The 17,116-nt window shown below is 45.5% G+C and overlaps 1 protein-coding gene across 2 annotated transcripts; it reads left to right on the top strand.

Annotated features, from left to right (window-relative positions):
• The first annotated feature begins 324 nt into the window (after positions 1-324).
• Positions 325-17,115, top strand: rereb (arginine-glutamic acid dipeptide (RE) repeats b). Of its 2 annotated transcripts, none has more exons than XM_062544585.1 (17): positions 325-662; positions 3,932-3,980; positions 5,280-5,404; positions 5,773-5,872; positions 6,035-6,133; positions 6,237-6,317; positions 6,501-6,648; positions 8,072-8,164; positions 8,562-8,758; positions 9,350-9,571; positions 9,852-9,962; positions 10,371-11,671; positions 11,958-12,192; positions 12,307-13,036; positions 13,735-13,875; positions 14,090-14,270; positions 16,296-17,115. In XM_062544585.1, exons 1-17 carry the CDS (start codon positions 637-639, stop codon positions 16,327-16,329), a joined length of 3,873 nt encoding a protein of 1,290 aa, XP_062400569.1. In that variant the 5' UTR covers positions 325-636; the 3' UTR covers positions 16,330-17,115. The 2 variants fall into 2 exon arrangements, with proteins under 2 accessions (XP_062400569.1, XP_062400568.1); XM_062544584.1 differs by having other exon boundaries at positions 12,307-13,038; positions 13,716-13,875.
• The last annotated feature ends 1 nt before the right edge of the window (position 17,116 follows it).

Genomic DNA, 17,116 nt, shown 5'->3' with positions numbered 1-17,116 from the left:
TGGCAAAGATTAAGTTAATTCCAATAGTCACTGTTATCCATAATGGAGAAAACATCATTTCAATTTCAAATTTACGCTCCAAATAATTGCTGTAGCAGTCTTATACATTTTAGTAATTCTACAATATCAATTACAATGTATAATTTTTCAATAATAATCTATAATTCTAGATCGTTTAGGACATGCATGCATAGTCAGGTCAGAGCAAGCAGTGTCTACTTTTAATGCGATATAATCCAGAGGGCATACGGATTCGGCTACAATGGAACACCCTGCCTGCGGAAAATCCTACACTGCGAAGCTGAATGGTTGTCGCCATTCCGTGTTCCTGCGTTCGTTTCTCTCTATTTGGACAGAGCTTCTGTATGTTATGCCTAGCGGCGATGCGTGAGCTCTTCTTCGTGGAGAGGCCGGATATTCAGGGATGATCCCATTACAGTGGTCGCGGCACATGCTCAGTTATGCCTGTAGAAAGGGGATCTTAGTAGGCTGTGCGTGAGGACTGAGGTCATTGCATGAGCTCGGGAAAATAGTCAGCGTATCCTCCATTTTGAGTGGTATGAAATAGAGGAATAGCATAGTTTAAGCTCTCGCTGCACTAAACAAACTGACAACACTAACGACAGAGTCTTCGACATGGACGACTTGTTCAGTCCTCGAAGGTTTGTTTACTTTTTCTTATCGGATGTGTCGTTTAAATGCCTCTTGCATGAACTCATACTTAAACGTACTTCGGCATTTTAGTGCAAATATTTGTGGCTGCCTACTTGACAGCTTGTTTTGCCTGCATATTACTAGCCAAGGCCAGAAGACCAGGCTTTTGGAGGCGAAGCGGTATATAGGCTATATTGCTATACTAATAATGTCACGTCTGTCGTTTATGTTGCCTTGCAGATGAAGCTGTCATCGATGTGTTTAGGTGTGAACAATTTCTTATTATTTTTGCCTTTGAAAATTATGTGTGTTGTCGGTCCTTTCCGGTACGGACTGGATTGTGGAGACCTAAACGCAGCCTTAAACTGACGAAATACAGCCACCAACGCCCGTAATACAACTTTTCTGGGTCTTTTCAGATGGTTGCGTCGTCGATTTGATTGATTTGTTTGAAGAAGGGTTTGAGCCCCGATTTATGTAACCTTTGGAGGGAACGATGTTACTGTGTGTGGATTGGTTACTCTATATTAGTGGGCGGGATTTGCATATTAAATTGTACAGTAAGGCTGTTAACGTGATTATTTCTTAATATCTCACTATATTTCTGGCGATTAGATGGTTAAGATATGGGTTTGCCAGATACGGTTTTTGGCTTCAACTCATGATTTTGGCACTTATTTTGTATGAAATTAGTTAGCCTACATTTATTCTCCTACAGTAAATTTTACTTGTAGCAGAATTGACAATTGCACTTTCTGTTTTTTTTGCATGCGTAGGCCTATCTTTTTTGTGGATGTCTGCAAACCTTGCCTCTTTGTATATCAGGCCTATTCATGTTGTAGGAAAATTATTAGTTATTTGACCTCATCTGGTACTTTGAAGGTTATTATATTTAAGGTAATCGTGTATCAGACACTGAAGTGAATTTTAATAAATGAAGTGGAGTGAAGGACAGAATTGCGACCCTCTGGCAATCAGATAAATAGTTATTGTACCCAATGCAGCATGAATCTGATTGACCTCACATGATTGTGTTCCTATCAGACATTGGGTTCAGGATGTGATATTTGGTAAAGAACACTGACAGTTTATTTGACCTGTTGTGTGGACAAAGATGAATTAGAACCAGAGTCGAGTTGTCGGAGTTATGAAATCTGCCCCATAACTTTGCCCATCTTATGGAATTATACTACTCACTCACACTTTTTTGCCAATGTGAAATGCATTGTTACTCCAGTGTTGAAATTCAGAGATTCCTCGTAATTTATAAGCTGTAGGGTTACTAGGTAAATACTGAATTAATGCCACATAAGTCACCGCCACGACATAGTCAGCAGGGCAATAGGCCTACTTGTCCAAATTGTTTGCTGGACAGATGCATGCGGAAGTACCCTGCATGTTATTGGACACATGTACACAGCATGATTCAGTTTTTGATCAAAATATTCAAATACTGGGTGATATTTTTTATGCCTGTGTATTTTCTGTGAATAATATTGCTGGTCTATTTGGGCTGCCAGTAGAACAACCCATTGTCCTGAATCATCAAAGGAGCATCATATCTCCACCTGCTATGTATAATGACAAGGTGGTGGCCTACATAGTACCTGATATTGTGGTACTTTACCGAACCAGAGCATAGATATCTCATACCGGTGCATCATGAAATGTTGCATTAAAGACTTTGAATTGTCAGTGGTCCCCATTATATTTGAATATATTGCTACATAATTATTTTCTTCATTCCTTAAAGGGATATTCCGCCATTTTTGGAAATACACTCATTTTCCACCTTCCCTCGAGCAAAACAATCGATATTTACCTTGTTCCCGTTCATCCAGCCATTCTATGAGTCTGGCGATACAACTTTTAGCTTCAGCCTAGCATAGATCATTGAATCGGATTAGACCATTAGCTTCTCGCCTGCTAGCTTCATGTTTAAAAGTGACTAAGATTTCTGGTAATTTTCCCATTTTAAATGTGTCTCCTCTCAAGTTAGAAAGTGCAATAAGACCAACTGAAAATGAAACCTGGCGTTTTTCTAGGCTGATTTGACATGGAACTACACTCTCATCTGGCGTAATAATCAAGGCAACTTGCAGCTACTGGCACTATTACTGCTTGTTGTCTATGGGGACTATTTTCAGATGCGGCGTAAGATATCACTGCGCCTATGGTACGTTTGCAAGTTGCCTTGATTATTACGCCAGATGAGAGTGTAGTTCCATGTCAAATCAGCCTAGAAAAACGCCAGGTTTCATTTTCAGTTGGTCTTATTGCACTTTCTAACTTGAGAGGAGACACGTTTTAAATGGGAAAATTACCAGAAATCTTAGTCACTTTTAAACATGAAGCTAGCAGGCGAGAAGCTAATGGTCTAATCCAATTCAATGATCTATGCTAGGCTGAAGCTAAAAGTTGTATCGCCAGACTCACAGAATGGCTGGATGAACGGGAACAAGGTAAATATTGATTGTTTTGCTCGAGGGGAGGTGGAAAATGAGCGTATTTCCAAAAATGGCGGAATATCCCTTTAAGCCTAGTCAGTCTTCTGAACTAACTTCACAAGGGTGTTATTCGGCCTTGCAAAAATGTAGTCTTGCACAGTTATGCTAAGCCTCTTTTTGACATGCAAGCTGTTGTACTTTTGAATATGCACACAGTATGCACACAGATGTCACGATTGAATAAGCATGTTGTAGTGTTTATGGTGAATCAGGATTGAGTGAGCATATTGTAGTGTTCATGGTGAATCCGATCCTTGCTGACATAATAATCAGATTCAAAACATTGCATGAACAATTTAGGCCTACATGTTTTGGCGCACAGTTTACAGCTGTGTCATAGAGCCGGATTGTTTACTCACATTTTCATACTAGGGCACCTGTTTGTGTAATGCTGTTGCAGAGACGTGCAGTAGTTTTTATTATATCAGTGTGATCACAGTATGCTTTTGCATTTATCTAGTGAACAAAACATGGGAAATGCCCTTTTTGGAGCTTCACACTGTAATATGTGAAGTGAGCTATGGAGTCATGTATATTGTATGTTTATCACTTGTATGTGTAGGTACAGAGTGATGTCTATTGTATATTTATCACTTGTATGTACGTTGGGGGAGAAGACCACTAAATGTTGTAAAGGGATGTATACTGTATGTGCTTGTGTTTGTTTCTGTACATGATAAACTGTCAACATACAGGGAATTCTGTACTGTTTCACATTTAAAAAAAATAATCACTGACACCTTTGATATGTGGACTTGTGTCTGTTGCAGGCAGTTGAACAGCACACAGGGCGAGATCCGAGTGGGACCAAGCCACCAGGTTAGTAGCACAGCTACTATGAGACACCAGTGGCACAGCATGGCAGATGGGTATAGCGTACAGTACATGTCTGTACTGGCATGTGTAGTCCATTCCCATGAAGCAAGTAAACACTACCAAACCCAGGGTTACCCTTTTAAAGGTGCACTCAGACACTTTGGATGAAAGTGTCCGCTTCATTGATTGACTAAAAAGATGTGTAGACACGACACAGAGCTTTTGTTTATGACACTGATCTACTATAGCTGTCACACACACACAGAGTACGAGAGTACAGGCACACAACTATAGCTGTCACACACACACAGAGTACGAGAGTACAGGCACACAACTATAGCTGTCACACACACACACACAGAGTACGAGAGTACAGGCACACAACTATAGCTGTCACACACACACACACACACAGAGTATGAGAGTACAGGCAGGCACACAACTATAGCTGTCACACACACACACACACACACACACACAGAGTACGAGAGTACAGGCACACAACTATAGCTGTCACACACACACACACACAGAGTACGAGAGTACAGGCACACAACTATAGCTGTCACACACACACACACACACACAGAGTACGAGAGTACAGGCACACAACTATAGCTGTCACACACACACACACACAGAGTACGAGAGTACAGGCACACAACTATAGCTGTCACACACACACACACAGAGTACGAGAGTACAGGCACACAACTATAGCTGTCACACACACACACACACACACACAGAGTACGAGAGTACAGGCACACAACTATAGCTGTCACACACACACACACACACACACAGAGAGTACGAGAGTACAGGCACACAACTATAGCTGTCACACACACACACACACACACAAACAGAGTACGAGAGTACAGGCACACAACTAAATGAAAGGATGCACATGGAAGATATACCTCAAGGTCTTACCACTTTGACCTTGACTCTTTTTTTGACTGGTAATGTAAGCGTAGTTGCTTTGTCCTGTGAATTACTTTATACAGTTACATATATGTTTAAATGAATTAAGATAAGTATGTCAGTGTTTTAATAAATGCCAATTCTTCAAGAACAACTGAAATGCTAAAACGCTGAGCTGGTCCATTCTGAGCCTCAGTATTTGTTCTGAAATCATAACATGAGCAGAACCTATAGAGTAAAATTGATTATTGAACATGTGAATCATTGCTCATCATAACTGTGTCATTATTGACAGTCCAAACATGGAACTTTAAAACTATGTCTTCTCTCTCATCTACGATTTTTAAGCCATAACTTCATGTTCACTATCTCCAGGCCAAGCTTCCAGAACTCCAGCCTCTTCCCGCTCCTGTTGCTGAGGCTGTGAATGAGAATGAAGAGCTGGTATGGATGCCTGGGGTCAACGACTGCGACCTTCTCATGTACCTGAGAGCGGCCAGGTAAGGCCTTTAGTCCTCATGTGATCCTCAACTTACTTAATGTGATATCTAACTCCCTCTAACGCCTCAAAACTCACCTGTTAATTGACTCTCCCAGACCTTCTTTTCTCATTGCCCACCTGTCTAGTTTTGTCTTCTGCTTTGTCTACATGAACCTTGTGTGTTTCCTGGTTGTGTACCTTTATCTATGTTCCTTGTGTGTATGTTTGTAACATTATGTGAAAATTGTGGAGCGTCTTTGGGTGTCTTGAAAAGTGCTATAAAAGTGAAATGTATTATTATTGTCTTTGTTATTATTATATGTCTAGCGATAGTCTTCCCCTGCTACTCTATTCACCCATTCCTCCATGTATTTGTCTCCACACTAGGAGCATGGCAGCGTTTGCAGGCATGTGTGATGGGGGCTCCACTGAAGACGGCTGCTTGGCAGCCTCCCGTGATGATACGACACTAAACGCCTTGAATACGGTATGAGAAGGACACACTCGCATCAGTCAGAAGTAAAATACAGCACGCCATGAAGGATAACACAGGATAATTCATTAAGTGGAGAAAATATTCTGTTCAGTGTCCTGTCATTGAATTCTCCCTCTGATTGTGCCTTTCCTGTCACTCATATTCTCTGTTTAGCTTCATGAGAGTCATTACGATGCTGCGAAGGCCCTTCAGTGTTTAGTGAAGAAGCCAGTGCCCAAGCTGATTGAGAAATGCTGGTCTGAGGACGAAGTGGTGAGACTCATCCATTACACTGTAGTAACTCAGAGGTTACACTAAAGGTCTACATGAAGTTAATGTGGTCTTTTGCCTCTCTCTTAATCCTCTCTCTGACCAGAAACGCTTCATTAAGGGCCTGCGGCAGTACGGCAAAAACTTCTTCAGGATTCGGAAGGAGCTGCTGCCTACCAAAAAAACGGTTAGCTTTTTTAGAATTTTCTGTCGTTGCTTTTGGTCAGAACATTATGAGATATTTATTGGCCAGTTTAGTCACTTCTCTTGTAAATACATTTCCGACATGGGTGTTTTTTCTGACATTGTTCTATTGGTAATGGTTATGGTTAGGGTTTATATCAAATATTTTGAATTGTGTTTCATGCAGGGTGAACTGATCACATTTTACTACTACTGGAAGAAGACGCCAGAGGCCGCAGGTCTGCGACCTTATCGGCAGCACCGGAGGCAACCAACATCGCGTAGAGTCAAGACCCGCAACTCTACCGCAAACACCCCGTCTCGCACTCCATCCAGTGAGTTTGAGCGTCCTGTCGCTTCCTGTTAGCTTGGCTCAGCCTGTCTACGTACTCCGCTTAATTTCTTTTCCCTACAGTACTCTGTCTGGAATAGCTTGATCCGCCCTCGTTTACTTCGGCTTCCTGGAATCACGAACGAACCAGCGAACAGGGGGCGTTCCTGAGAGCAATTACGTTTAAGCTGCAAGCCTATTGTTATTGTTCTGTCCCCCCTGGTGAACATACGTCATTACCAAACGTTAGTGATTGGTTTAAAGGAGCTCCAATAATTTCAAACTTCATTCTGGAAACTACCGCCTCAGATAGGGGACCAATCACAGAACGGGGGTAAACAAGACGATGATGAGCTATGCACAGACGCATTTGATAGACATCCATGGCGCCCAATAAATGGATCTGGGCATTTTTATAATAATAATAATTCAATATCACAGAACTGAACTGAAGCTGGCCTCAAAGTTTGGAGCATTCACATGCATTTTTGGACAGGATATCTTTATGTCAAGGAGAGGGGAAGAAACAGCAGCAACAATGTGGAACCAGAGCAACCCAGCAACATGTGTTAATGATGTTATTTATATGTAGCTTTGCCCATAGAGGTGGTCGTAGTAGCAGGCATGCAAAAGGGATTCCAGATGACTGTCGTGTGTAGCAGTCTGCCCTGTTCAGAGTCTTGTAGTCTGTCTAGGGAACTGCAGGGAGTTGTGAGGGTAGAGAGCATTAAGGAGAGGGATACAGTGTGTGTAGAGACTAATTGTGGCAATACTTTGGGAGAAAGCACAGTTTCGATGACAGAGTCTCTGACGAAGATGTAGTGGACAGATGAGATGATGAAGATGTAGTGGACATCGAAACAGTAGTCTTTTGCTGTGCACCGTTGCATTAAAAATGAATTATTAGAAAACATCTGCGTTGCTCAGTTTGAGCTTGTCTCTTCCTGTTGATGCACCACCTATTTGCAGAAGCGCATAGGATCTGCCCTTTTTGGAACTGTGAGTTGGGATAAACTGTTCCAATCCATATGTGACTTCTTTTTCTTTTTGTTATTTGAACGAATGTGATTGGGACTTCAATGTTAAGTGCGACAGTCAGCCATACATTTGTTTGTGTCTAAAACAGCACTCTCACAAGTGATAGTGAATAGAAAGTATGATGTATTGTGACATCGAAGCTAGTCAAATTTGTAGTTTTTTATGTCACATTCCATCGAACTACATAATCCTCTACCCGATCTGGTAAACTTACACAGTGCGGTTATAGGCGATAGAGGGCCGCAAAGTGAATGCAGAAGTGCCGTTCACCTTGTTACAAGTTGAAGAACCACTGAAATTATTTTGGAAACAGTATTTTAAGATGCAAAAAAACTCTTAGTGTTGCTCTAATAAAAACAATAATCATTTTGTGTCTTTGTCCTGTGCAGTGGAGCTGAGCTCAGCCAGTGAGGATGACCTGGACAGCGAGGATAGCGAGAACAGTCTGAAGGGAAGCTTCTGCCAACACTGCAACTCCACAAGTAAGTTGACCTCTGACCTCTGACTGGACCGTGGTACTGTGTTTCAATGAAATCCAACTTCCAGCTGACATTTTTTTTAATTTGTCAACCCAAGACGCCAATGTTTGGTACATTACTGAAATGCTAAATATTCAATGTCCATCATGATTAGGGTTTAAAGGCCAAAATTAATTGAGGATTTATGTCGCTAATGATGGCGTTGGGCCACTAGGAACCACTGTGGACATTCTTACATTGTATATTCCTCTAAGGCACTCATTTCATGCTCATGGATGATTCTAGCACATTAATGACATGGTATTACTGTTGTGTGTGCCAGAGAGGTCTGCCTTTCTGTAGTAATCTGCCATTCTTGTTACCCTCTAACCCTTGCACTGCAAAAACTCCTATTTTCCAGCCTCCAAGGACTGGCGCCATGGAGGCAGGGATAACATGCTGCTGTGCACCCCCTGCTACACCCACTTCAACAAGCACCGGCGGCTGCCCCCTGTCCCAAAACCGGCAGACCCCCCCTTCATGTTCAAGCCCGTGAAGGAGGAAGAGGATGGTACCGGGGGACGGCACGGGATGAAGACGCGGCGGAGCAGGGCACCTGTAAGAGTGTGGAGTGCTTCTTCTTCTTCCTCTTCCTCTTCCTCATTTGGTTTCAGTTCAGTGTTCGCACCAGACCTCACTTCACATTGCTGCAGCTGAGCCTCTGAACCAGAACTCATAATCCCAGTACATTTAGTTTAATTGTGTTTTCATGGAGCATTTCAGAGCTTGATGTCTTAATAATCTGGGACACAGCTTAAGTGTGTGATAGGTTTGCAAACCTTTAATCAGAGGATACTTTATTTTCAGAATCTTTCGCTAACTACTCAGTCGAAAGACTCTGTTGTGCGGCTACTTTAGAGTACAGTGCATCTCATGAGGCATACCTGTGAACTTAGTGAGGCATACCTGTGTTACTTAGTCTGCCTCCATCTCTAACGTCACAGAGCAATGTGGTTATGCATGTGTTTTTTTATGTGAAGCACATATGCTTTTCTCTCATTTTAAGTGCTTTTCTCTCATTTTAACGGGCATAGTACACGCGTACGGCACTGCTATCACTAACAATAGATTAATGTCAGACGGCGGCAGAAAAGCGTGTCAAAAGCGGCTCAGCGTAAATTCCCTCCAAATTCCTGTTTTCCCGCGTAGATGTCTTCTCTAAGAAGTGGTCGGAAGAGACTGACCGGGAGCCCTGATGGAAAGACGTCGCCTAACGAGGAGCTGCACAAGAGAATGAGCCCTGACGGCCGAGCGTCGCCCAGCGAGTATCCCTCGTCTCGAGGACAGACCCCCTGCAGAGAGAACTCCTCCACCATGGCAACCCGAGCCTCTAATGCCGAGAGTAAGAACAACACTCCGAAAACCAATAAGGTAACTACAGTCTGCTTCTTAATTATTTACCACCTACAAAATGGCAGCCCTCAGTATGTAGATGACAAGACCGAAATGCCATAATTTCATTTAGGATATGCAAAGAATTTGTGTATGTCCACTATGTTTCATATTTGAGATTGGTTAGGACATGTTTTCATTAACATTTAAAAAAAATATTTTCTGGAACTGCTTGATTTGCTCATCATACATTGCTGTTTTGGTCCAGATACTGTATGTTGATATTTTCCTGATGTGTTTTTTTCCCCTAATCATACAGAAAGGTAAAGTGGAGACGCCACTGACAAAAGGGGTGAAACGTCCACGAGAGGATACTACACAGGACAGAGATGAGAACGAGACTAAAGCCAGTAAACGATCCAAGACTCAGGTGAGAGGAAACAGAACCGTCCTTTGGGCTCTTAGGGAGCGGTCATCTCCAATAGAATAATGGAGAAGGAAAAAAAGGTTAAGGATTGAAAGAGCGAGTAGAAGTTCTCACAGAGAAGGAAACACTGTTACTAAATTCAGGCAGTTCGGCTGAAATCTTTTTGTGATCTTTTGTGTATTTTACGTGATTGTAGATTTCTTGGTATGTTGTACCTTCTCTGCTTATGTCTGTCCAGTTGTAATCCCTGTATTTAGGTCATTAGGCAAGAGCACAACTAGTATATATCTCCATCTAGTGGCCAGGATAGCATGAGTGCCCATGGCAGGTTACTTCATTTAAAGAGAGAAATGAATAACCTCTCACTGTGCAGTGAGTAAATATGTGTGTCTGTACTCTCCGCTCTTCCAGGAAGGGCAGGACTCTCTGTCCGAAGGCGAGGGTGAGGGTGAGGTCGAGAGCTCAGACAGCCGCAGTGCCCAGGACGAGGGCAGCAGCGATGCCAAAGACATTGACCAGGACAACCTCAGCTCCTCGCCCAGCCTGCCCAGCCCCCTGCAGGGCAACGAGAGTGACTCCGACTCCCCGACGCTCCCGCCGCCGCAGCCGGTGGTGCTGCCCCCCACCACGCCGTACCCCCCACCAGGGCCTCTGCCTCTGCCCCTCGCCCCAGCCCCTGCCCAGCCCTCTGTCCAGCCCCCCGCCCCGTGCCAGCGTGGCCCCTCTCCTGGAGTCGTGGTCCCACCGGTCCAGCGGCTCTCTCCCCCGTCTTGCCCTCCTCGTGCCCCGGTGTCCTGTGCCCCCAGCCATCCGCCGCCCCCCCCGGAACAGCCGCGGATCACTCACACCGTGTCCAGCCCCTTCCAGCTGCTGCAGGGGCCTCCGTTCCCCTCGCACACGTCCCACGAGAGCAGCCAGCGTGGCCGGCAGTCCCCTCCTCCGGCGCCCCCTCCTCCTCCTCCTCCTCCGCCCCTCCCGCCCCAGAGCCAGGTCTTCTCTGCCCGCTTCCCTCCCCCCGTGCGCCAGCCGCTGTCCCCCTCTGCGGTCCAGATCAGGCCGCCGCCCACCACGCCCATCCCGCACTCCCACAAGCCCCCGCCGCACGTGCCCACAGCCACCCCGCCCTTCCTGCAGATCCCCCCCAACCTGCCCCCTCCGCCGGCCCTCAAGCCGCTGGCCTCCCTGCCCGTGCAGCACCCTCCCTGCGCCCAGCCGCCCCCGCTACAGATCATGCCCCAGGCCCACCCTGCCCACCTCGGGCACCCCGGGCACCCCGCACACCTGCCCCAGTCCCAGTGCCACCAGGGCAAGGCGGGCCACGGCCCACACGCACCCCTCCCCCACCACCCCCCGTTCCTCCCGCACCGGCCGCACCACGCGGACCTCTCGTCCAGCTCGCCCTCGTTCTCACTGTCCTCCGCCTCCCAGTGTCCCTCGGCCCCCATTCCGGCGCTGCAGTCTGCCGCCCACTCTGCCCACTCTGCCCACTCAGCCCACTCTGCCCACTCTGCCCACTCTGCCCATGCCTCCTACTCCTCCTCCTCCTCCTCCTCCTCTGGGGTTGGGGGCACCATCATGCCCTCTCTCCACATCAAAGAGGAGCCCATGGATGACTCATGTGAGGACTGTGACAGCCCTCCTCCCGTACGGAGAAGCCCGTCGCCGGAGCCCATTGTGGTCAACACACCCAGTCATGCCAGCCAGTCAGCAAGGTAAGCACAAGAGACAATAACACAGCAACATGATACAGTAATTTTTTTACATTTTCTATTTGAAATCCATGTTTAGACCATTAAAAGTGAATATGAAGGACAACAGTTGAAAATTAGCCGACCAGCTAACACTGGTGCATTATGCAGAAATATAAATGAATGTGCACTGTCCTTATAAACAAAATACATGAAATGAAATATGTGAGAAAGATGGAGATATGCTTGCTGCTAAAGATGGTTAACTTAAGATCTTTAATTCAATTGCATGTTTTCCACTCCGTTGCAGGTTTATTAAGGTTCTTGATCGAGGCTACAACTCCTGCTCCCGCACTGACCTGTTCTTCACCCCACTGGCCTCGTCCAAGCTGGCCAAGAAGCGAGAGGAGAACTTGGAGAGGTCCAGGAGGGAGAACGAGCAGAATGCCCAGAACGCCCAGAACGCCCAGAACGCCCGACAGAGAGAAAAAGAGCGCGAGAGGGAAAGAGAGCGAGAGAGAGAGAGGAGCGCGGAGAAGCTTTCCGTAAGAGTCTGATTCTGACACTAGCTGATACGATCCGTAATGCTCCGTCTGTTTTTTTACTGTCTGTGATATTCGGTCATGTGAATCGTCTGGTTTTGTGTCCCCTTCTCTCAGAGAGCGTCCAGCTCCTCTCAGGACAGCCGCGTGATGGAGAGCCAGATGCCCGCCCACGTGCACATGCGTCCGTCTTTCGAGGCGCCGCCGCCCACCACTGTGGCCGCCGTGCCGCCCTACATCGGCCCGGACACGCCGGCCCTGCGCACGCTCAGCGAGTACGCCCGGCCGCACGTCATGTCGCCCACCAACCGCAGCCACCCGTTCTTCATGCAGCTGGGCCCCGGCGACCCGCTGCTGGCCTACCAGATGCCCGGCCTGTACGCGGCCGACCCGGCGCTGCGGGAGCGCGAGCTGCGCGACATGCGGGAGCGGGAGATCCGCGAGCGCATGAAGCCGGGCTTCGAGGTCAAGCCGCCCGAGTTGGAGCACGCGGCCGCCGCCGCCTCCGCCAGCGCCATGGAGCACTTCGCCCGCCACGGCACGCTCTCGCTGCCCCACATGGCCGCCGCAGCAGCCGCCGCCGCCGCCGCCGGCCAGCCGCACCCGTTCGCCACGTTCCACCCGGCGGTGGGCGCGGCACTGGAGCGGGAGCGGCTCGCCCAGCGGCCCGAGATGAGCTACGCCGAGCGGCTGACCGCCGAGCGGCTCCACGCCGAGCGCATGGCCTCGGTGGCCGCCAACGACCCCGTGGCGCGGCTGCAGATGCTCAACGTCACGCCGCATCACCATCAGCACTCGCACATCCACTCACATCTCCACCTGCACCAGCAGGACTCGCTCGCACAAGGTGAAAGCAGCACACTTTACGGCACAGCTGAGGTGTAGCTAAAATGGACCGTTCCGCTTAATGTACAGTGTACTGGATGGAGCTACGAAGGACCATGGTGGGAATGATCATTTTAGAGGTGTGAATTTATTTGTAGAGCCCCTTTTGGGTTCTCTCATAATACTTTTACGTTCCCTTGCAATACGTTTTGTGTTCCCTCACAATATTGTCGCTTTCCATCTCAAAACCTATTGCAAAGAAACGCAAAAGAATTGTCAGGGACTGGCTGAGCCGTCACGAGAGAACTCCAAAAGAGCCTCTGAAAATAAATTCCCTCTCCTAAAAAGATAAGTCCCACCATGGTCCTTTGGGGGCTCCATAGTACTGTACATTCAATAATGAATTTGTAGAGCTAGTAGATAGATAGATAGATAGATATACAGTGCTTTATTCATCCCCAAGGGGAAATTACAGTGTTTCAGCAGCAATTCAATATAATAATAATATGTACATACATACAAACATACAAACATTCAAGCAGAAATAATTTGAATGTTTTTCCTTTTTCTCTGCTTTTTCTCTGCTTTTCTCTGCTGTATTCTAGTGAGTAGAGTTGTGTAGAGCTTTGTCTGAAGCCGCCCGCTGGTTATTATTACAGACCCGACTTACTTGTTTGCTGTGTGTGTCTGTGTGTGTTGGTATGTGTGCGTGTTTGCTAGGTTCAGGGCCACATCCTCTCGTTGACCCTCTGGCGGCTGGCCCGGGTCTGGCGCGGTTCCCGTACCCCCCAGGGTCTGTCCCCAACGCCCTCCTCAGCGAGCTGCCCCATGAGCACGAGATGCTGCGCCACCCGCTCTTCGGTACGCCACCGTTTCAGTTCTGTCACTTCAAGCACAGTCTTCTGTGTTTTTGGAACTCCGTACTGAGCGTTTTGCCCTTCATGAGCAAACTCTGTATGTGGCCTTTACAGTGTGTGTGCAGTGTGTGTGTGTGTGTGTGTGTGTGTGTGTGTGTGTGTGTGTGTGTGTGTGTGTGTGTCCAAAGTGATTTACGTGTTTGTTGTTGTTGCCCCAGGTGTGGCGTACCCACGGGAACTCCAGGGCCCTCTGCCCCCTAGCATGTCGGCCGCCCACCAGCTCCAGGCCATGCAGGCACAGTCGGCCGAGCTGCAGAGGCTGGCGTTGGAGCAGCAGTGGCTGCACGGACACCACCACTTGCACGGAGGCGCCCTCCCTGGCCAGGAGGACTACTACAGGTAAGTGTATTTGATGGGTGACAGACAGACAGACAGACAGACAGACAGACAGACAATTTATTGATCCCCAAGGGGAAATTCAAGGTCCCAGTAGCTTAAGACACCACACACACCGTACACTACACCAATGTGAACAGGGTAGCAACAGGGTAGCAACAAATCAACATGACTAAAAGAACAGTGAAATATACTAAAGATAAAGATACTAAAACAAGGATCCACATGATTGCACTAGGGATTGGTACTGTAATTAAGTATGAGGTGTGTGTCAAGGTGGTGGTGCAAATACAGTATGTCCAACAGTGCAACAGTGCAGGGTTAAAGCCTGGCGACCAGCAATACTGTAAATATGGACAATAAAATGTAAGCATAGTAATTTAAGAATTACAGTATAAATATATGGACAAAATAAGGGAAAAGTAAACATACGGTAGTATTATAAGAATTATAGCAGCAGTGCAAGAATATCCACCTCACATTTTGTGCCAAAGTCACACAGACAGGTCTACCGATGGACCTTTTTGACATACAGTATGACACATGAAACATATGGCAGGCCCAGGTGTTAGAAGATAGAGACGTAGAGGTATAATTGTTCCGCTCTTGATGACAGACTTTTTTTAGTCCAGGTGCATTAAAACAAAAGGATCTCAAAGAAAAGGCTGGAAAAGTTTGCACACTGAACATTTTCGCTAGACAAAGTCTTTGCAGAGATAGTTCAATAGAAGGGAGCAGATGTTTCAGCCATTCCGGCGATTCTCAATGCTCCCACTCAGGTGCTACTAATGGCATCAAGAAAGTTGTGATTCTGCTACACTTAAATTGAACAGACTTAAGTGTTTAGTAACGCCTGTGCTTTCCCTACTATTTCATATCAATCATATGAATCAGTGACATTAACGCTGCTCTACTCTACCACCCCTACTATGGGCTGCGAGCACTAGCTTACTTAAAGTCGGCAAATGGGGCTGTCAACAAGCACCTGAAGATGAGTGCTCTAGTGGTACCAAAACATAAGAAATACAGTGTACGCAGTTAGTGTCCGGGGGCGGCTGTAAGGAGCACTACTGTGTGCCGTTCTAGCTCGGCTTCAAGTCGTTATAAAAGCGATTTTAGCTTCCACCTTTTCCCTAAAAAAGCGCACGTTTTAGTACAACTGAATCACACCTCTTCAGGTGTTTGTCAACAGCGTTGTCAACGAACAGTCAAGTCAAAAAGAAAAACATGCAGGGTAATAGTACATACAAGTATAAAAGGGCAATACTTTGTTTTTAAAAAGTAATAATTAAAACACATAATTAACAACACAGAATGATTATACTAGCACCCAGTGAACAGCAGCTCTCCATGGAGAATCTATGGAGATTCTTGAAGTAATCCCAAACTGTTCGCACAAAATGTCCGTCTGATATTCCCCTCATGGAGTATTAACAACCAAAATAGTTAACACTCAGAGTTTCAAAGAAACCCGGTGGAATTGTAACTCTCAAACCATGAAGAATGAGCTGTTACACTCTGACTATGCAGGAATGGTCTATTCTGTTAGAATGACAGGACAACTACTATACTTCACAGAATCCTCCTTTGCCCAACTAAGGACAGCATAAGTACTACTAGGAACAAAAGTACTCACCCTAGAGAGTGCTCTTTGAACTGAATAATAGGAAACTGGTTTGCTGAATTCAAGAAAGCTAGTGCAAAGAGCTTATAGTGTAGGATAGGATAGATAGTGACAAAAAGATAGTTGCATTATTGCACTGTATTGCATTGATAAATATCATTTTATGCAGATGGTGAAATGATTTTTACTCATCACTAGTTGTGTAGTTTGTCTTATCAGAATAAAAATCCGCTTTATTAGTCAGCTTTGCATAAACAAACAAGGAATTTGAATCCGGTTAATCTTTGCTCTCAAAGTACAACACTCAACAAATAACGTAACAAGGAAAACAATACAGAACATACAGTACATAAAAGGTTGTTGTTCCATATACCTTCAACTGTTTTCCTTCTGTTCTGTTCCAGTCGTCTAAAGAAAGAGGGGGATAAGCAGTCATAACACATGTGCCTATGAACATGCACATGTTATGTCCAGGTCAGTGAGTGATATGGCTCGGCATGGTATGTTATCCAACACTGTTCCTCCCGGTCACTCCCCAAAGAATGCAACACTTAGGAGATCCTGTTTGTAATGTCTGTGATGTAGAAAGGGTGCAAAAGACTGTAAGGTTTTTACTTTATGTTTTTTTTTACATGTTTGATCTATATTTGACTGTACAGTGTTAACTCCAGAACTCTAGTCCTGCTTTATTTTCCTTGCATGATTATTACTCTCAGATTTCATAGGTGAGGAGTTAACTTTGTTATCATGTAAGAAGCACAGTAGAGAGAAATGTATCTAGAGTCAAAGGTGCTGTCCAAACTCCCTAAGTATAACACTATAGATAGGTCTCTGCCTTTATAGAGACCTCCTGTATGTTGTGAAGACCAGATTTTGAGATTGTAAATAATATATGTATAAAATAATATATTAACTGAGGAAATATTAAATATTACTAAATATTACTATAATGGATTTTTGATATAAAAATAGTTCACCTGTGCGTAACATGGCATGTCACAAATACTGTATTGTCTTCCCTGGCTCTTCCTGCTTTCCTCACTATATTTCTGAAAGCTAAATTTACCATAGTATTAATACATGTCCTTTCTTGTTCTTTCAACATAATGTGCTTTGAAAGTAGACACAGTTTGGAAGAGGGTTGTTGAAATACATTACAAATAAGATTTATTTGTCATACCTAATTTCTTGATGCGTCATAACGTGATCAATAAAAATCAAACTT

This window comes from Sardina pilchardus, chromosome 9 (assembly GCF_963854185.1).
Source record: "Sardina pilchardus chromosome 9, fSarPil1.1, whole genome shotgun sequence".
Lineage (NCBI taxonomy): Eukaryota > Metazoa > Chordata > Actinopteri > Clupeiformes > Clupeidae > Sardina > Sardina pilchardus.
The sequence above is the reverse complement of the archived record's forward strand: the minus strand, read 5'-3'. Positions and strand labels throughout refer to the sequence as shown.

What these genes read in the sequence shown, in the direction of transcription:
- rereb (XM_062544584.1), top strand. Translation starts at nt 637, where the DNA reads ATGGACGACTTGTTCAGTCCTCGAAG. An exon ending in CCAACACTGCAACTCCACAA is followed by an intron (nt 8,165 to 8,561) that starts GTAAGTTGACCT and finishes CCTATTTTCCAG; the next exon opens with CCTCCAAGGACTGGCGCCAT. An exon ending in GCTGCGCCACCCGCTCTTCG is followed by an intron (nt 13,876 to 14,089) that starts GTACGCCACCGT and finishes TTGTTGCCCCAG; the next exon opens with GTGTGGCGTACCCACGGGAA.